This window comes from Setaria viridis, chromosome 8, assembly GCF_005286985.2.
Source record: "Setaria viridis chromosome 8, Setaria_viridis_v4.0, whole genome shotgun sequence".
NCBI classification, from domain to species: Eukaryota; Viridiplantae; Streptophyta; class Magnoliopsida; order Poales; family Poaceae; genus Setaria; species Setaria viridis.
This window is the reverse complement of record NC_048270.2, coordinates 34,142,080-34,162,797: the sequence shown is the minus strand read 5'-3', so window position 1 is coordinate 34,162,797 and position 20,718 is coordinate 34,142,080. Positions and strand designations below refer to the sequence as shown.

General features: G+C 44.5%; 2 protein-coding genes and 1 non-coding gene across 3 annotated transcripts; all 3 read left to right on the top strand.

The window, feature by feature from the left end:
* The first annotated feature begins 1,440 nt into the window (after positions 1-1,440).
* Positions 1,441-3,034, top strand: LOC117866784 (jacalin-related lectin 35). Its single transcript, XM_034751067.2, has 4 exons — positions 1,441-1,819; positions 1,960-2,161; positions 2,251-2,460; positions 2,553-3,034. The coding sequence occupies exons 1-4, from the start codon at positions 1,521-1,523 to the stop codon at positions 2,805-2,807; spliced, it is 966 nt and encodes a 321-aa protein (XP_034606958.1). The 5' UTR covers positions 1,441-1,520; the 3' UTR covers positions 2,808-3,034.
* A 2,199-nt stretch (positions 3,035-5,233) lies between these two features.
* Positions 5,234-11,808, top strand: LOC117834719 (disease resistance protein Pik-2). Its single transcript, XM_034714246.2, has 3 exons — positions 5,234-6,852; positions 8,214-8,810; positions 9,344-11,808. The coding sequence occupies exons 1-3, from the start codon at positions 5,785-5,787 to the stop codon at positions 11,222-11,224; spliced, it is 3,546 nt and encodes a 1,181-aa protein (XP_034570137.1). The 5' UTR covers positions 5,234-5,784; the 3' UTR covers positions 11,225-11,808.
* Positions 11,809-12,425: 617 nt separating this feature from the next.
* Positions 12,426-12,513, top strand: TRNAY-GUA (transfer RNA tyrosine (anticodon GUA)). Its single transcript is given in 2 exon segments — positions 12,426-12,462; positions 12,478-12,513. It is a non-coding gene; the product is annotated as a tRNA-Tyr (tRNA).
* Positions 12,514-20,718: the final 8,205 nt, after the last annotated feature.

The window sequence follows — 20,718 nt, the reverse complement described above, 5'->3', positions numbered from 1 at the left end:
CAATTCAATCTTCACACTTCCATCCCAAGGATTGTCCCCATCCACCCCCTCCTAATAAACTTCCAAGTGAGAAGCCTGGGCGATCAGCTTGGGCGACATAGTGCCTTATCTGGCGTGTTTCCATTCAACCTGGTGTGTTAAAATTTTATATAGCTCCAAATGACGGGATTACTTCCAGAGTTTTTAGAGTAGTCACTAGTGACCGTCCTGTTTCATTACTTTACTGCACGTTGAGCAACATTCAAAAACCAGCAACGATAAGAGATGATTATTACAAATTCATAATCATAATCAATAAGATTACGATGTCCATACGATAAAAACGGCTACTGGGTAAGTGGTGGTAAGCAGTGCGCATTCTGAATGGTGGCAGGAAGTGCCGAGTTGCATTGATGCCAGTAGCACTGCACTGCAACCTTTTACTTTGAAACCAACTTATTCGGCATGTGTACATATTTTTTCACTTTTTAATAATAATTTATTCATCGTTGTTTAGAACAATTCGTCAAAGCCTTGAGCAGAGGTTATGCTTTTTAATTTGGCGATTTGATCCACAGGTGTGAAGGGAAAAGTTTACGCAGTCGCGGATGGTAGGGGCGCGGCGGGCATCGTCTGACAGCCCAGCCAAGTCAAACAATCCTAATCCACTTGAGTGGGTGTCAGCTACTCGATCAGCTCAAAGATTATTCAAGGCACCATCTTCAAGAACGATTAATCGAAGCAATTTTTTTTGTTAATTACGAGCAGGATTCCTTTGATCTCAGTGGAGGATTTATCTGTCTCCAGATGCCCCGTCAGTACCGTACCTGCACCTTGTAGTAGTACACCTCAGCGAACTAAGAACAGATCACAGTAATTAGCCTACACTAGGCTCAGCTTGCTGGCCCTGACAATCTTGGAACGATGGCCATCACAGGTAAGTCAACTATGACGATTCCAAATGATGGAATATTTTTCAAAAGAAACAATCCAAAACCACTCATTTAGCTACTAATCGAACTTATGTACGATCATGCTAAGAAAAATTCAACCTTTGAGCTCAACAAAGTGTTTGAGCTAGATTCCAAATTAACCTACGTTGATCAAAAGCAAACTTGCAACAACTAGCCCATGTCATGGTCCTTGTATTCAACTCATCTTGAATCAATAAGCTTCCTTTATCGAAAAAAGCCCATGTGAGATGATCTCGGTGCTGCAACTCATCAAATATATAATTAACCCATCAAATACACGTGCCCAAGCACTAGCTAGTGTAGATAATAGTGTTATATGTAGCTTGTTAATTACTGGCTAGTTGTAAGTGTAGGCCATGTGAGATATGCATGGACTGCTTAGCGTGTAACACACATTAACGCATAATCTATTGCAATAAAAACGGTCACACAAGACTCGAAATCAGAGATGACACACCCAAAGACGCCTATAAATTTCCCCCTTCACTACACCCCTATCCACAGCCAACGCACTACACAAGCACCCTAGACATCAAGCATCCCAAAAAAAATCCTGTCAGCATAGCCATGGCTGCTAACCCTTCCTATTACCAGACTTCTGCGTCTGTTACCTCACCGGTGCAGCACCAGGAGCATCTCTTCCACCTATACGCGTTTCAGCAGTACGGCACTAACGAACATAACATAGTGCCCTCCAAAGGACTTCCCAATCATTTTGGTTGCACGAATGTTACGGACTGGGACATACGTGATGCTCCTGACAACAAGGCAACGGTTGTTGCACGGTTGCAGGGTGTGGGCATCGCCGCCAGGAAAAGCACCGAAAGTTGGTATGGTTCTTTCATCGTGGTGTTCACCGATCAGAGGTTCGTTCATCCTTCATCTCGCTGCATTGAGGTTTTAGTGACACATTTTGTGGTCACAAATTTGATTAAGTTTCAGTACTCTCTTTCTATATGTTTTGCTCTAACATATGTGTCTACTATCTATTACAAACTTGGCTTAGGTTCAAGGGGTCCACTCTCAGTGTGCAAGGGCCTCTTGGACCTGCGACTCTTGGGGATGAAGGTGATTGGGCAGTTGTGGGAGGGACCGGAGAGTTTGTGTATGCACAAGGTGTTTGCAGCTACAAAAGGATTCAGGCCATTAGTGGAGTGCTCATTAATGAGCTTCGTATTCGTGTTATGTGCCTCACCATCCCAATGCCGGTGAGATATACTCATGTTCATGTTGATCTATAATTCCAACAGCATTTGTCAGTTTATCATTTGACGATGTCCTCTCTAAGCTCTAACAGAAGCCCGTCCAAAAGATTGGGCCGTGGGGTGGGAATGGAGGGACACCTTACGAAATCCAAGGTGCAGAGCAACCTCAACGTCTTGAAAGCGTAACAATATACGCTAATAACAATTTCATCCAAACAATTGCATTTTCCTACACTGACCAATCTGGCCAGAAGCGGGCAGTTGGTCCATGGGGTGGTGATGCTGGAAAGTCCAAGCAACCGGTGAGTGGATTTTAAAGGATGCTGTTTTTTATCTTCAAGTCTAAATACTTGTATATGGTCATATATTCATGCATCCATACCTTTCCTTACAGCCCATACAGTTTGGTCCTTCAGAGACCGTGAAGGAGATCTATGGGACAACTGGTAATAACTACGACGGAGTCCACACTGTTGTGACATCTCTTACAATTGTAACCAATGTTAACACCTACGGACCATACGGGAAACAAGCTGCGGGCAATACTCCTTTCCGTGTAGCGGCCCCGAACAATCACAGCATTGTGGGATTCTATGGGCGTGTTGGGGATGTTGTCGACCAGATTGGAGCTTATGTGAGCCCTAACTAGTGCAAGCGAGTGCATCTTATAATAAGGATAATAAAGTCTTTATTACTCCATGTGAGTAATAACAAACAAGACACGGGTTGTCCTCATCAGACTCCCTTTACTAGTTGTTTTCATCATTGCCATGTTGTAGGCTCCATATGGCCTGAGAAATAAAGTTTCAAGTGTCGATGTTAGCCTTGTATCTTGCATGTATGCTAATAATGTTTTAAAGGAGTGTTTTGTTGGCCCATGGATGCCTTACAATGGTCATATTGTGTTCTTAATTATATGACACCTCAAGTTCCTCTCCCTTAGAGGATGCAAATTAAGATATCACTCATCTGTTGGATTCCATTGGTGGCCTCAGGCAGCTTCAGCCTCTGGATATCAGACACACCTCCATAGTCAGATGACCGGGTTGTACATGCCAAGTTCCCTATTCGTCCTCCTAGGGGTACCCTGCCTACCCCTCCTTATATGTCAAATCCCCTATTCAGTTAAAATGTAGGAGTCCTAATAGATTATAATAGTAAATGGAAAGTTCCAGTAGATTCTAACTTCTACCTTCTTAGGTTATCTAGGATTATATTCCCAACGATACGTGTGCCACGTTCTGTCTTACAATCTACTAGAAAGTCGATTGATGGATTGAGCTAGATTAAAAATTAACCTACGTTAATACAAAGTAACTTGCAACGTGTAGCCCATGTGATGATCTGGGTCACTGGGTGATAGGCATGCAACTCGAATCTATTACACATCAACTACATAGTGTTCAAGCACTAGTGTAGACAATAGCGTCATAAGTAGCTTGTTAATTAATTATAGGCCATGTGGGATATGCATGTTCTTTGCGTGCAACACACATTAGCATTCATGTCTAATGCGTTCAATGGTCTTATTATACTATCCTCCAAATTAACAATAGCACATCCAAAGATACCTATCAATTGCCCACCCCCAACCAACTACATCCCTTTCCAAAGTCAACACACACAAAGCACCCTATGCATCATACGACCCGTAAACCCTCATTAGGCCAAAAAAGTTTTGTAGTGGCGGCTAAAACCGGTTTCTGCTGGCGGGTCTGTCACCCGCCAGCAACTTATTGTCAGCACGGTGTCCGTCCGGCAGCGCAAGTGCGTCCTATGCTCGTGGGTGCTTATGTAGCCCGCCAGCGAAAATATTTTTTTAGGAAACAAAAAAATCTAGCTGCAGCCATTCGTGCGGCCACATTCGTTGCCGCGCCGCAGCGCGTGTCACCTCAAGCTGCCATCCCGCGAGCCCCCATGCTGGTGTCGTCCCAGGAAGTCTGCATCCCCACGCCGCAATCGATGCCAGCCATATCGTCGTCCCGCGGCTTCTGGCAACTGTGCTGCTCACACCATCTGAGGAAGCCCACCGTCCTCCTCCATGCCGCACGGCCAGTTACCTCCACCTATAGCATCTTCATGCGTCTTCGTGCTGTTGCGCCTCCATGCCCATCCCCTGCATGCCGCCCGCACAAGCAGCCGTCCTTGCCAAAGCAGCACCTCGGTTTTATCTAAGGACAAAGCAAGGGGAAAATTGATGAACAATAAAAGGATCCCAAGCAAATCAACCCTCCCTTGCATGAATTGAACCCGTGGATCTAAATTCACTACATCACGCGAGGAAGAGGAAACTAACAAAACTAATCGTACTTGCCGTTGAACGTAGCGCCGAGCCTCCGTTGCTGCGCTGCGCCTCCACTAGCCGCACCACCGTAGCCGTCTCAAACCTGCGCGGGCCAACCGCCGCTCCCACGGCTCGGCCGCGCCGGCCGCTACTCCCACCGGCCGCCGTTGCCGCGGTCCGCATGCGCCGTCTCAAAATAATGGGTTTATATCCGGATTGATTACTGCTGTCCGTATGTTGAAATTTTGTCTTCGTATGAGAGGTTGTTATTTTGTGCAAACCGATTTGTGGCAACTGGCAAGCCAAAATCGTCTTTGCTTTAGCCTTGGCGTTGCAAAGGTACTGAGGTTCGTTTCAAAAACAAAGTAGGTGGGCTTCCCCAGCACATTTTTCGTTTGACTGCTGTCTGCTGTCTGCTGCGGCGCATCGTTTGTGGCCCATCGTTTGACTGCTGTCTGCTGCGGCGCCACCTGCGGAGGAGGGACGGGGAGCACGATGCGCGGACCCGCGGCACGGTGGTCGCCGAGGACATCGCCCGGCGGTCGGGTGGTGGCCGCCTACGACTCGCCGGTGAGCTTTTTTTTTTCCCTCTGAAGATTTAGTGTCTTTTATTTATTATAAGTATTACTAGTAGATGGTATCCCCAAACATGAATATTGAAGTTTCAGTCCATGAATCCAATAATTATTGCTGCAGATTCCAATTCATGTAGAAATTGTAAGGGGATCTTTCCTTTTTTTTCCTTAAAAAGAAAGAGATGGTGGAAAGAAAAATCCTGGGTTGCAAATCTGCAAGGTGAAGTATGCTTTAAAGGTGGAATATTAATTGGGGTACCATATGTGTTACAAAAGGATTCCTAGCTCTGTAGAGCACTGCATTTGGCTTACACACACAGCATTGTATGATCAGGACAGCCACTGATGTAGCGTATGCCTGAAGATGGGAATCTATTTGAGGAAGAGCACAGTAGTAAAAAGAGGGGAAGCAGGAGGAATTTGTGCTCATAATATGGGCAGCAGCACCATGAGAAACACCATGTGATTCCCACTCCTCCAAAAGCAAAATGTTCTTTGCCTCCATATATGCTCCTCGTTGGCTGGTTCTGTGAATTTTTCTTGGACCCTAGTTAGGTGTGATTCGTCCTGTGTTCAACTTTGTCAGAAAGATTATATTCTTTGCTTTGGCATCCACTCTGGCTGGTTCTGCGAAATTTCGCAAAGATGGGTATCCTTGGTCCTGTGCACCTTCAAGTAGTCCTAGCATTAGCGGCAAGCATCACTTGCTAACTTCTGCTTCCACAACACAACGAGCTTAGCTAAGAAGAAGAAGAGTCCGAGAGGCAATGGCAGACCTCGTGCTTGGGTTGGCCAAGTCCGCGGTGGAGGGCACTCTAACCTTGGCCAACACAGCAATTGAGAAGGAAAAGCTGCTACAAAAGAGTGTCAAGTGTGACCTGATGCTTATCTCAGACGAGTTCGAGATGATGCACTCCTTCCTCACTGCTGCCAGAGAGCACATAAAAAATGATATGGCAAGGACTTTGGTGAGGCAGGTTCGCAACATGGCCTTAGACGTGGAGGACTGCATTGAGTCGGCCGTCCACTTGGACAAGAAGTCAAGCTGGTGGCGTCGCTTGCTCCCATCCTGCATGCCGCCAGCAGCACAAGCAGCAGCCTTGGATGATGCTGTCCATGATATAGAACAGCTCAAGGCCAGGGTTGAGGCTATGGGTGAGAGGAACAGGCGCTACAGCCACATCGGTGACTCCAGCTCAAAGCCCTCCGGTCAGATGCATCAGGAAGCTGTGACCAATGCAACAGCACTGGATGTCCTCGTCGTGGCGAGGGATTCCATGGATGAGAGTGATCGGTTAGATCTTCTCAAGTCAATCAGCAAGAATTTTGATGAGCTTCAGCTTCAAGTGATGTCCGTGTGGGGATCAGCAAGTAATGTCGGGATGGCATCCCTCATCAAGGAGGCCTACGATAAGCCAGAAATCAGAAAAAACTTCACACGACGTGCCTGGGTCAAACTGATGCATCCCTTCAATTCCCATGAGTTCATCCGAAGCTTGCTGATTCAATTCTATACAAACTGTTGTCCACAACAAGGAGGCACTGTAGGTGTCCTGAAGCCTATGGAGGTGATTGAGGCGAGAAAAAATGGACTAATCAAGGAATTCATGGAGCAATTGAACAATCAGAGGTACCTAGTTGTTCTCGAAGACATGTCTACAATGGATGACTGGGACACCGTCAGGGCGTATCTACCTGACAACAGAAAAGGAAGTTGCATTATTGTGCTCACACAGCAGCTTGAGATTGCAAGTTTCTGCATTGGACATTCATCCTGTGTATCAGAGCTGAAGCGGTTCTCAGATGATCATTCTGTTTGTGTGTTTCTCAAGAAGGTAAGCACGGAACAGCATTATTACATTTAGGGAAATATTCGCTCCCTTTATTCTCTGTGATTTTGGGGGTCAACAATACACACATTTGATCATTATATATTTTGGAAATTGCATTAGCAAAATTTACTAATAGTATAGTGATAAGAAAGTATTTGCATGTCAGCTCTACTGTGCTTTTCAAAAATTTTGTTCATATCTAAATACATTGATATACGTTATAGGTTCAAGTTTTAGATAAGTGAGGATGACAAAAGAATGGTACAGATCATAGTCTATGTACTTAACAAGCCACTTGTCATTATTTATCCTGTTATCTATTTTTTTAGGCGTTTTCAAACAAAGGACACGCAAGAATAAGAAAACATGATTGGAGCGCCATAACCTTGAAAATTACTTAAGAACACAGGAAATTTCAAATAAACATATGGTTACCTCATAGGGATAAAGAAAACCAAGACACAAGGAAAACATGAGGTTGGACCTTGTGTGGTAAAGAGAGCTCAAGGTGTCATGACTCATGAGCTACTCAAGCTTTCCTCCCTGTTGATCCAATTCAGACAGGGCTCATCCTCCAAGCATCCCCAGCTTGAACCCAAGCTCATGCTCAAAAAATGCGCTTGCTTAAGATTCAGTTACCATCCACATATTTACCTCCCAAATTTTGGATCAGGGATTTTACTTGAGCTTTGGCTGACCTTTAATACAAATCTTCTGCTTAGTGTGTGTGGTGTTCTGGTGTGTCTTGTCATGTGTGTGCGTCGTGTTGTTGTTGAGTTTGTGTGTGTTGTTTTTTTTTTTACTTTATATCATTTGTTTCTTGAGTGAAATGGCATGCACCTCTCCTGCATGCTCGGAGAAAAAATACAAAAAAAATCTTGAATGTAGTTTTTTTAAGCTGGACTTGAGCTCAACGCAAGCTTAGGACAAGCTTTTATATGCGTTATGTTGGGCTGTAAACACAGCAGAGCTTAGCTGCTGCCTGTGATTGAGGATGGGACAGGCTCAAGCCACCTCAAGCTAAGCTAAAAATTTGGCTCAGGCATAACTCAACTAGGCTCGAGGGTTCTTGAGAAACTTTGAGGACTAGACTTAGGGGCTACTTGGGCATGGCTTGCTCTAGGCTTGATCGAGTTCTAAATGAGCTGATTGTGTCTGCGTCTGCGATGCGTCTGTACTGTGTTTCACAAAAAAAAAAGGTTGGCAGTAGGACATTAAGGAAACAAATGAAAGATGTATCCGTTCCCTTTACAATACTAGGAACATGGAGAATTTCCCTTTCACTTCCTTCTAAGCATGTTGCCTTTCATTAAAATGGCATCTTTGAGAGGCAACCACTTAAAACATTTCCTTCTTTCTTGCAGGATCGTGGTCAAGATGTGCTGACAACCAAAGAGAAAGCTGCACGCATTTGGTTAGACAAATTTCAACGTGTACGTGTTGGCCGTGAGATCGATTTAAGTGAACTTCATGTGGCAGTTCATGCTGCCAATAGAGAGGTGATCTTTGTGTGGGGGATTGCTGGTGTTGGTAAATCTTCTATTGTCAGACATGTATACTTCTCAGAAGTGCTTGAACACAAATGCAGTAATTTTGAAAGGTTTGGCTGGGTGAATGTATCCCATCCAATAAACTTAAGGGACTTAACGCGGAGCTTGCTTTTGGATTTACATTCTGAGTCTCTACAACACTGCAGCATGTTGAGAATCAAAGATCCGATTCAAGAGTGCCGTGATCTTCTACATGAACATAGGTGCCTCATTGTTATTGATGACATCCAATCTGTGGAAGAATGGGACTTGATAAAAGCTGCCTTGGCACTTAGGGCCACTGAAAGCTCTCTTAAGAGCCGTATCATTGTCATTACAAATGAAGAAAGTGTTGCCACATCTTGTGCAACAATGAATTGGAATGTCAGAGGCCTGGAATTTGATGAAATCCTTGATCTCTTTAAAAAGAAGGTGTGTTTACTCAACTTCATAAGAAGTATTCAACAGCTCTAATCATGCAACGTTTATATTTTGAAATATTAAATTGCCATATATGAAACATAATTCAAAATATCAGAGATTTTCTGAACATCCATCAATCTGAAAGTAAACAAAATATATATACTTTTGTTATCCTGACATCACAAATATTATTGCAAGTTTTGGAAAAAAAATCAAGGATACGCAAAAGAGTTGTGTTCTCATTGTGAATATAAATATTATAATAATGAAACTTTTTTTCTGTATGATGGTTCTCATGCTTGTTATTGATAGACTTCACACGTTGTAGATGATCTCTTAGTGCAATAAAATAAGATGAATATTGAACCTTGCATCCGTGAACAATGGACAGTTCATACAAATTTGGAGCACCATAAAAGAATTTTTTAACCCATGCATGTGGTCACCATATATTTTGAAATTAAAACATCCAAAAATCAATATTTGTTGTTTAGGCTAACACAACATTTTTAATCTTAGTCCTTAAATTTTTTGAGAAACAGGTATCTGAGAAGACTGGTTCCTCTGACGTGAGCATGGAAGTGATTGAGCAAGCAAAACGTATCTTACATAAGTGTGGTGGATTTCCCAGAGTGATAGTTTCTATAGCTGATTTCGTGTCCACCCAACTAAAAGAAAACAGACTGAACTTAGAAGGCTGGCGGATGCTGAATCATAACTTTATGCTTGAGTTGGAGACCAACCGGGCATTTGGTAGTTTGCAGGGTCTATTTTCCTGGGTGCATTCCTACTTCCTTACCTGCCCAGATTACCTAAAGCCATGTATCTTCTATCTATCACTATTCCCTATAAACCACAACATCCAGCGGATGCGTTTGGTGAGGCGCTGGATCGCAGAGGGCTACTGCAGGGACAACAAACAAAGTACTGCACTGGAGTCTGCAGAGGAATTCTTTACCAAGCTTGTCAAATTGTGTATGATCCGGATGCTAGGATCAGCAATTTTGATCTCCTCCTTCGGCATGCCCCTCTGCCAAGCCAATGGTTTCTTCCATGAATACATCATCTCACGTTCAATGGAAGAGAACCTTGTATTTACTCTGGAGGGGAGTTGCAGCATGAATTCACAACGCACAGGACGGCACCTTGCCATAGGGAGCACCTGGGACAGAGACATAAATGTGTTTAAAAGCATTGATTTCTCACGTCTACGGTCTTTGACAGTCTTTGGGGAATGGAGGTCATTCTTCATCTCTGACAAGATGAGGCTTCTAAGGGTGCTAGATCTGGAGGATGCATCAGGTGTTATGGAGACAGACATTGATCAGATGGTCAAGTTGCTGCCCCGCCTCAAGTTTCTCTCACTGAAAGGATGCAGCCATATTTCTTGCTTGCCGGATTCCCTGGGTGACCTGCAACAGCTCCAGACTCTGGATATCAGGGACACATTCATAATCATGCTACCAAAGAGCATTATAAAGTTACAAAAGCTGCAGTTTATTCGTGCTGGTGCCACCATACAATTGGATGACGACACCGGAATGATTAATATTCTACCGCAATCAGCAGGAAGCACATCATTAACAATGCCATCAATAAGAAGACCACACGATACTCCGGTGTCCTGGTTGCCAGAGTTGAGCATACGCCGCCGAATTACAGGCTCCCGCAATTGCTGTGTCAAGGTGCCTGGAGGGATTGGGAGACTGACGGCCTTAAACTCTCTGGGTGTCATCGACGTCAGTGTTGAAAGGGGGGAGGGTATTCTGAAAGAACTCAGGAACCTTACCCTATTGCGGGATCTTGGAGTGTCTGGCATTAACCGGAACAACAGCCATAAGTTTTTTGGTGCCATCTCAGGTCACAGGCATTTGGAGTTCCTGTCAGTGAAGTTTGACAATGACAATCTTGGTTGCATGGATGGCATTGCCAAACCTCCGGTGAACCTACGTTGCCTTAAGTTTTATGGGCTTGTAGGAAAGCTGCCGGTATGGATGATGCATCTTCAAAGTCTCGCAAGAGTGAATTTACATATGACAATGTTACCTCAAGAGGAATTGGATGCTATTGAGAATATACCGAACCTAAGAATTCTCTGCCTGTTCCTCAAGGAGTTTCAAGATGGTAAGCTCCAGTTTGGCAGACATTTCCGTCAACTCCATGCCCTTGAAATTGCCTGCAACTCCAGGCTACAGTCTGTGACATTTGACTCCGGCGCGATGCGAAATCTTGAGGTGCTGAATATTCGCTGCTCTAGTGTGTCCTCCACGGTGTTTTCTGGGCTAGAGCAGTTGCGTGAGCTCAAGGAAGTCTGGCTTTGGGGATCCTATCATGTCGCGCTGAAACAACACCTTCAGAACCAGCTTGGCCAGCATCCCAAGCAAATCAAACCTGTTTTGAGGGAGGAACCACGTTTGTCCTGATGGGTTACGGAGCTCGTGATTGTCATCGGAGGGCTCATCACCTCTTTATCTCCTCGTGATTGTCATCGTTTCAGGCACATTTGCAGGCCAACACAACATGTGCTGTTACCTTCCTTTTTATCTACTGTTGCCCTTTCCAGTCTTTTCTCAATTGGGCTAGCTGCACTGGATCGACCTGGTTCTGCGTGTGATGACTGATGACTGGTTGCTGATCATCCTGGTGGTTGCGTTGAGGTAACAGGAGAGATCAGGGAAACGGAGGACTTACACCGATCGGCATCAGTGTTGCAAGGGGAATGCTATTCTGACAAGAGTTCAAGAATCTTGCATTGTGGAATCCTTGTCGTCAGTGTGGCTCGACAAGGACAATCAAGATGGCGGCTTGGATGGCATCTCTGCACCTCCAGAAAATCCAAAGGAGCCTGAAGTCGTATTGGCTGATAGGCAAGTTTGCAGTACAGACAGACAGTATATGTACTGCCCTGTCCATTAGTACTTCTGACAAAAACCTAACTAGGATTACAAATGCATACTCTGATACTCTGTCTGTACATATCTGTCTTTTAATACATTTGTATTATATACACACTGAGTACATATCTTTCTTTTAAATTAACTGACAAACTGACACTCTGAAGGCCATCGAGTAATCAGTTAAGGTTGCTTACGATTACTGACAAACTGAATGATGTATCACGCCAGAACCAAAGTTTGGAACTCTGCCCGAAGAGGAGAGAGTTGTGTGAACTCCACGTTCTGAAATTTGAAACACTGAAGCACGGTGGCTGGGCCTCCAAAGCATTGCTACGTCTGGTTCTTCTCTGAATTCTTTTCATCCTGACATGTCGTTTGCCGGCCTAAGTGGGTCGCAGACTCTTGCTAAATTTCCCAGGTTGCCGGTCAGCCGCGAATGCCGCTGCCGGCGGTCGCTGCTTCTGCCAGTAGAAGCACTGGAGAGCGAAGATGTGTTGAGCTTAGTCATCTCTGCTTCAGTTATGGCATCTTGTTACGACGTTTCCTTTTTTATTTATATAAACCGTCATATTAGTTTGGCTCCCGAGGGCCTAGGACCTGCGAGCAGGCCAGGTTGGGCCGTGGATTGCGGCAATAGTACCCAAAGTTCTATCCTGCGACCCGTTGGCGAGGCTTGGGTCAGGATGAACTAATACTAATAAGAAAAACGAGGCCCGTTCATCACAAACCGACCTTAGCTCAGTTGGTAGAGCGGAGGACTGTAGTGCGTTGCAGATTAAATCCTTAGGTCGCTGGTTCGAATCCGGCAGGTCGGATGAATTTTTCCTTTTCGTATCCTTTTTCGACGGCTGGTGCACCGACGACGCACGAAACACCCTCTAGCAGAGAAGCACGCGTGGAACTGAGCTACGAACTTTTTTTTGACAAAGAAAATGTTGTGCGATGCATGGTAAAGGAAAGGATAAATGGAGAAGATCTTTGCAGGTGGCTAGTTACTGCGCTCTGGTTTCTAATCATTCCTTCCACATTGCAGCATACTTTTTTTTTTAATGGATGAGAATATGTAGCCACACGAACCGAAAATCACCTCCGGAGGTTGGGCACCGGAGAGGTGGTCTGCCCTTACCATTGGATCCAAGATCAACGAACAGGCACAAAAGAGGGAGCAAGTAGATTAGGAAGGAGATATTTTCTTAATTACCGAGCCCTTTTCTATTCTACCGCACAACCACCGTGTCTCTCTGTTCGCGGAAGAAGAAAAAAACTTCGTGTCGCGAATCCTCTCGCGTGGTCGCGCCTCTCTTTCTTCTCCAGCGACGCAACCGACGCCACCATCAGGTCCCCATCTTCCCCGACGTCGTGGAGGCGAGATCCAGTCCGGCGCCGGCGTCAGTGTTCCATCGGTGGAGGAGGGAGCCCCACGGCCGACTCGCTCGGTCTCCCGGGATTTCTATCTTCCTCATCCATGGTGGCTAGATCCAGCCATAAAGAACCTGGGCTTCTTCAGATCCATGGCTGTCAGATCTGCCGTATCCATTCACGGTAGTACTCAGGACCTGTTTGGTGCAAGTTTAACACCCGTCACATTGGATATTTGATATTAATTAGAAGTATTAAACATAGGTTAATTACTAATTGTACAGATGGAGTGTAATTCGCGAGATGAATCTATTAAACCTAATTAGTCCATGATTTGACAATGTGGTGCTACAATAACCATTTGCTAATGATGGATTAATTAGGTTTAATGGATTCGTCTCGCGAATTAGCATAGGGTTCTGCAATTAGTTTTATAATTAGCTCATATTTAGTTCTTCTAATTAGCATCCGAATATCCGACGTGATACTGTTAAAATTTAACACCTCGTATCAAACATCCCTCGTTCACTCTCACCTACCCGTGGATCCATTCCGGAGGCGGTCGACGTCGGCCTTCCTCATTGACGGTGGCGAGCTCAACATCATCGGCGGCCGTTCGCGGCGGCGATGGGGCAAACGTACGTGGCTCCGTGTCAGGGCGGTGGCCGTGTCCCGAGAGAGTTTACCGCCGCACGCCCGCACTTGATCGAGTCTGTCAGGTGGTGGCCGGGAAGGCGGCGGGCCCGAGGTGCACACGTCGATGGCAGCCAACCGGCGCCAAGGCACACGTACGCAGAGTCATGCTCTCAGCGAGCAGATAGCATCACCTTGCACGAGAAATCTGTGCACGTGGCGCGTGGACAGCGGTGGGCTCGATGTGCACGCGTGGATGCCGGCGGCCGGGCCCCACGTTGCCACGTACCCCGGTCTCGATGTTTTTTTATGGCGGGATCCGCAGGGACTGGATAATGCGCGCGGCCTCATGAAAAAGAAAATACAGTACAAAACACGTGCTCCCTCCATCCAAATTGAGGGTCATTTTGACTTTGTGTAGATCCGTTTTAAATTGTAGATCATTTGAGTTTTCTAAATGCATAGATATCTATATACATCTTAGATATACATTATATTTAAAAAAAATCAAAACGCCTTGTAATTTAGAACGGAGGAGTAGGACTGAGCCCACGTGTCAATCCAACTAATCTTTTAGTAAGCCCGATTCCTTTTGTGCTATACTACAAACAAAGCTAGTATCCCCAGCAAGTATAACCAGGTCGTAAGATTTTAGTGCATGAATTATGTTTTCTACTAGAACCATGATATATGTGTTTCACATAGTACATTTTTTAAAAAAAACATCTGTAGTACTTTCTGCTCCTTCCTCTCCTCTCCGGATGGTATATTGGATTTATGCAGGTTGTGTTAGCAAATGAAGAGCAAATTGTTTAATCTGTGATTTTGCAGTCAGCCTGCACTTTTGCTTAAGTATTCGTTATTTTTGTTTGATTTTCAGATCTTTTGTTGATGGATTGGCATATATCCGTGTCAATTTGGGGCTCTGTGATCTGCAAAACATTGGTTTGAGTACAAAGATAGGTGAGGAAAGTTCAGAACAGCAGGATCTAAGCTGAGGTGCGTGTGTTTGAAGCTCTGTAACTAATGACTTTGCTTAATTAACCGTTCTAAGATGAGGTGTGTGTGTCTGAAGCTCTGTAACTAATGACTTTGCTTAATTAACTCATTTCCCTGTGTTGTTTGGTTGTGTCACTGAAGAAATTATTATTATATTGTACGTCATTTTGGTTTTTCCAGGTGCATCTAGATCCATTCCAAATTGTAGGTCGTTTTGGCTTTTCTAGGTGTATCTAGATCTTTTCCAAATTGTAGATCGTTTTAGCTTTTATAGGTGCATAGATGTTTGTATGCATCTAAACATACATTATATTCTAGAAAAAATAAAACGAGTTGCAATTTGGAATGGAGGAGCAGGACTGAGCCCACCAGCCAGTCCCGGCTAATCTTTCAGTAAGCTCGATTTCTTTGTGCTATAAAAAGCTAGCATCCCCAGCAAGTACACGGTAAGATTGACTTGAAATGTCTTTGGAAAAGAACTCCCTCCGTTACAATTTGCGAACAAATATACTTACTAAGCCGTACAAATATTTGTTTTTTTAGAAATCGAATGTTGTCTATGTTGTACATGATGCTTCGTGTGAGTAGGCCAATTTCTAAGCTAGTTGCTTAATTAGATCCCCTTTGGTGGGTTTCAGGAGATACTTCTCCACTAGCTCCACCTGAAGTCCTACCAAACAGATTGGGCCAAAACGCCTTCAGAGGTGAAGCTACATCGGAGCCGGTCATCGAAATGAGCTAGGCGGAGGAAGCCAAAAGAAGCAGGTCCCCGTAGCTTCACCCTCACCTCCCATGGTGCTTGGCGAAAATACCCTTCCCTGACTATGCTTGTCGACGGCTTGTGCTGGGGAAGAGCAGCGGTAGCTCGTGCCGGCGAGGAAGGGTGACAGCACACCCATGGTGATGAGAGGTGGAAGCGACGTGCGGAGATGTGGCAGGGGACGGAGGCGCGTGGACAGAGCAGGGAGATAGGGGCGTCGTGCGGCGCGGCCAGAGCAGAGTGGGAGGAAAGTAGCATCGCTGACCAGAGCTTCGAGAGATTCTGCGAGGGAGCACGTGGTTGACGACTTGCCGTGGTGATGCGGTGGTGTCCTGTTCCAGCAGCTAGCGGATAAAGTAACAGTGGATAAGAAGGAAAACAAGAGGAGCCGGATAGAGGATAGAAAAGTGAAAGGAAGAAAAAGGTATCGGAAGAGAGAGGATGCGGGAAAAAATGAAAAAAGAAGAAAAATTTGGTTATCGTATAATTCAATATTAATCTCTTGTATTTTATAAAAAGTGTATAAATTGAGGCCGTTCCTTTCATTTATTTTAGAAATTTCAAATGAACATAATTTATAACTGATTTTAAGTTCAACCAAACCACGATCAAATTAAACATTTAACCTCCCATATCCTTCTTTTAAAATACAACAGAAGCTATTTTTGCCGAGCGAGCCACAGCCACATTTCATCGTCGTCAGTTCATCACTAAACGACTGTCCTTGGCTCGTGCTGGCGCCCGCGCCGCCATGGCTGCCGCGTGGCGCCTCGGTGTCCCCGGCCGGCGGCCGGCGGCGATACACGCACGCGGAGCCGAGTCATCACACATTCACACCCCTCCGGCAGTAGCTGGCAGGCCCATACGTAGAGAGTTGCCGTATGGGCGGCGGCATGCGTGCGAGGTGCGGTGCACGTGCGCGGCGGCCGGCGTGGCATGTTCGCGGTCGGTGTGGCAGCAGGTGTGGCGGACGGCGGACCGACCGTGATGCCGTGGGGGAGGCGGGGCCCACAACCCGGGCCACGTGGCCACGTGGGTGGCGGCGCGGATGGCGACGTGGGTGGTGGGGCTGGGGAGTCCGGAAACTTCTTAAAGTTTGGAGTCTCCGCTAGCGACGAAGCGCTGTTCGGCTGGCTGCAAAGCCGAAGCAGAGACCCGTGCTGCAGCTGCTTGCTCTCTGCAAAGCCGAAGCAGTCGGCCGAAGCTGCCCATGACCAATGGTACGAGCTATGGTACGAGCTAGTACCCAGCTGGCTTACTTTAGATTTAGACCTGTTTGGCTCCAGTTAAAATTTAGCACATATCACATCAGATATTTGATATTAATTAGAGTATTAAATATAGGCTAATTACAAAACTAATTATACAGATGGAGTCTAATTCGCGAGACGAATCTATTAAGCCTAATTAGTCTATGATTTAATAATGTGGTGCTACAGTAACCATTTGCTAATGATGGATTAATTAGGCTTAATAGATTCGTCTCGCGAATTAGACTCCATCTGTGCAATTAGTTTTGTAATTAGCTCATATTTAGTCCTCCTAATTGGCATCCGAACATCTGATGTGACACTGCTAAGGTTTAACACCTGCTATCCAAACACCTTAGAAGATAATTCTTCAGTGATCTAACTTTTAGCATATAACTTATAATATAAATGGTTGCACACATCATCCACATAGAACCTTGTAGTGCGTGTATGGAACTATCTCTTAATCAAGAGACAACTCTTCTGCCCCCTATTAAAATATGATAAAATATTATATGAACTAACTCATATGCAACTATTGGAGGAGACCTCAGCGATAGCAACAGGAATTCCCCATCAGAGGATTCCTATCCCTGTCCCTGTCGGTGGAAAATTTCCCCATCCCCATGAATGTTGTCGGTAGGCCTGCTAATTGGATTGTAATCCAACTCCATCCCACACCAATCCATATCAAGTTAATTTATTTTTTTCAACCCAACTTACTCCATATTTATATTATCTAAATTTAAACCAATCCACCCTACTAGTTGATAGAACCCATAATTTGCTATAAAAAACCATGATTTGTTATATAAATCTATGGGCTCATAAAAAAACTCGTATATATTTAAAATAAATGTGAGTCCGACATGTGGGTCCTACGTTAAGAGCTGGTCTCTAAAATTAAAACATCGTGTTCACACCTTAAAATTTTAGTGAAATTGATCGAAATTTGTTAGAGATGACAGAGTTTGACTGCCCGCTACTTTGTGCTAAATAGTATGGCTAAACATACGTTTGAGCTCCGCATTAAGAGCCGGACCCTAGAGTTAAAACCTCGCGTTCACACCTTAATTCATCAAAATTTGTTGGAGATGGCTCAATTTGACAGCCCACTACGTTGTGTAAAATAGTGTGACTAAACATACATGTGGGTCCTGCATCAAGAGCTAAACTTTAGAATTAAAACTTATGTTCACACTTTAAAATTTTAACGAAATTGATTGAAATTTGTTAAAGATGACTCAGTTTAAATATCCGCTACTTTGTGCAAAATAGTTTAGCTACCTCGTACGGAAAAAAAAAGCACATCAAGAATCGAATACTTAAATTATTTTGTGAATCAAACCAATACAATTCACTCTGAACCACTCCCAAACTATTTCCTCTCAAACTATTTCCTCTTAGAAGAAATCCAAACCAATTGATAAATCAGCTTATTAACAACCAATTTAAACAACTTCAAAAAACACTCAATCCATTAAAACCATTAAACTTCAATCCAATTAGCTGAACTACTGTTAGGAGAAATTTTGCTCCCATCCCCACCCCACGCGGGGAATTAATCTCCACGGGGAACCCGTCCCTGTCTCAATGCAGGCTGATTTCTTTCTCTGTTCAATCTCGTTTTACAAAGAAAGCTTTCAAGCATCCGGGATTAAATGAGGACGAAAAAGAATAACAAAACAAAGACCGATCACGTCCATATACAACTCTGTACAATTTGCAAGATTTCCCACCGAGCAAACAAAAATCAAAAGAAAAAATACGATATAAAATTCCCTACTAGCTTCTAGCTCCTCTCGCCAGCTAGCACATCACGGCACTCAGCACTTTGGGCCTCCCCGCGCGGTCGTCTGCCATGGGGCCATGGCTACGGTTAGTTGAAGGTCCTCTAATTTAGTCTAACAAAATTAAAGAGCAAGCTTAATAAAAATAGGATCATAAATTTATATGATTTTTAAATTAAAAATAAATAAAGCTAAGTTAGATCGTTAAGTTAGATCATTAAGGGGGCATAAGAGCCATAATCCATTGCCCCCTCGTGGCTCGAGTGCGAGGGGAGATCGCTGACTCGCCGTCGCTCCGGAGTCCAGGCCGACGGCAGCTAGTCCGGGAGAGGAAGCGAGGATAGGGAGCATATGGGATGAGATTTTAGAGCTAGGCAGCTACTTATATGCACATATGTTGCTTCGTGGGCTGCTGGGCCAGATGTTGCGACAAACTGCTGCTTGCTGCTGGTTTTGATCGGGGACGCGGGGATACCGGGACGGGGGTTGCACTATCATCCCCGCCCCCGCCAGCCCCGACGGGGACCAATTTTCCCCCCGTCTCATTCCCCGTGGGGATTAGACTGCTATACCATCCCCGTCATGGAAGAATTCCCCGCGGGGGATCGTGGAACGGGCCCCGTTGCCATCCCTGGCCCTCAATGCACACGCGGGCTGCAGAGTTGTGGGCCAGACGCCCCCCGCCGAGCGCGCACTTGGGCTTCGCAAAATATCAAGTGGTGGGCCCACCAGAGCGAGTCGGTGTGATCTTTGGCAGGCAAATTTGGGTTTCCAAAATGACTAATCCTGGCGTACTTGACGAGCAGGGCTTGGAGCTCATGTTTAAAATCCTCAAAGAGTTGTTGAAGGATAGAATGGATCCTATCCTACAAAATTCCTCCATTCCTTGACTTGAAACGAAGAATATTGTAGATTTTTGCATCAAGCTGCACTATTCCTACCGAACCTCTTCGATGATTGTAGATAGTACTAGCTATTAAGAGTGTACATATTATCTATAGACTACAATAAAGTTGGCTTCACCGACAATATCAGATTTCTTCTTCTTCTTCTTCTTCTTCTTATTATTATTATTATTATTATTATTATTATTATTATTATTATTAATGCTTCCATTTCCTTTGTTTTCTACTGTACCCTAGCTCATGAATAAGAGAAAGTTATCTTCATTAACATTAAGCCATGTATGGTAAATATTGACATGTACAATTACCACCTTAAAGCTAGCTGATGTGCCCCTGTTTGGGACACCTTAAGCATACTTTGATGGAGGGAGCAATTGGTTTGATGTGTCCATGTACTGCAAACTTAGGTTCCTTTAAATACTGAACCTAGGTGTCGAGTTGTAAAGCTTCGATTGCCGTACGTCCCTCGGTCCAAACTCTTTCCGCCCGGGACCACCTCCCCCTCCCCGTCACCTAACACGTGCACCATGTCCTCGGTAAACAAATGGTCCCATGATCGATTAAACAATGCATTTGGGATTACAAAATCCTAATCTCGTGGACACCTAAGCAAGGGAGCAACAAAGTTAAAAAAAACAAACAGAGTGCTGCTGAAAGCAAACTGCATGATGGATGGAATAAGAAATTTTGGATGTGACAAAAGGTGGCCATGCTATCTTTTGTCATCAAAAGTGGTAGCTGTCTGTCTGACCATGGAGACAAAAAAAAAGGAGATCAAAAGAAGTGAGCTTCAAAAACAGAAACAAAAAGTCAGGTTGAGGAGAGGATAATATTAGTTAATTTGAGGAGCTGTCCAGGATAACCAAACTCGATTTTATACTCCAGTTCCTTTGCCTAGTCATTGTTGATATCCTTCTTTATGCTGGGGGAGGAGAAAAAAAGGTGTTCCAAAATTTCTCCAAGAAGTAAGAACAACTGAAATGTAGAAATAGTGATAAGAAAAGTCAAACACATTTCCATCTTTGTTTAATTTGGTGCTATCTACCTAACACTCCCAAAGAACCAAGTCACCCTCTCTTTAAAATTTTAAAAAAAGTTTACTAAAGGTGTAAGCATGATCTTTTCCCTTCACCAATGTAAATCAGAAGAAATGATTAATGTATGGTTGTGGATGGGAGCTTCCTCTGGCCAAAGGGAAATGTCCAACTGTCAGCAGAAGGTCCACAACAAAAATCGCAATCAGTACATTCAGATTAGACCAAAATCATTTTCTGCTGCTGCTGCTAATCAGAAGGCACCACATATATGATGGGGACACCATCGG

Excerpts from the sequence above, each read along its gene's own strand:
- LOC117866784 (XM_034751067.2), top strand. The coding sequence starts at position 1,521 with ATGGCTGCTAACCCTTCCTATTACCAGACTTCTGCGTCTGTTACCTCA. Across the intron at positions 1,820-1,959 it reads GTGGTGTTCACCGATCAGAG|GTTCAAGGGGTCCACTCTCA; the intron begins GTTCGTTCATCC and ends AACTTGGCTTAG. Across the intron at positions 2,461-2,552 it reads CTGGAAAGTCCAAGCAACCG|CCCATACAGTTTGGTCCTTC; the intron begins GTGAGTGGATTT and ends CTTTCCTTACAG.
- LOC117834719 (XM_034714246.2), top strand. The coding sequence starts at position 5,785 with ATGGCAGACCTCGTGCTTGGGTTGGCCAAGTCCGCGGTGGAGGGCACT. Across the intron at positions 6,853-8,213 it reads TTTGTGTGTTTCTCAAGAAG|GATCGTGGTCAAGATGTGCT; the intron begins GTAAGCACGGAA and ends TCTTTCTTGCAG. Across the intron at positions 8,811-9,343 it reads TTGATCTCTTTAAAAAGAAG|GTATCTGAGAAGACTGGTTC; the intron begins GTGTGTTTACTC and ends TTTGAGAAACAG.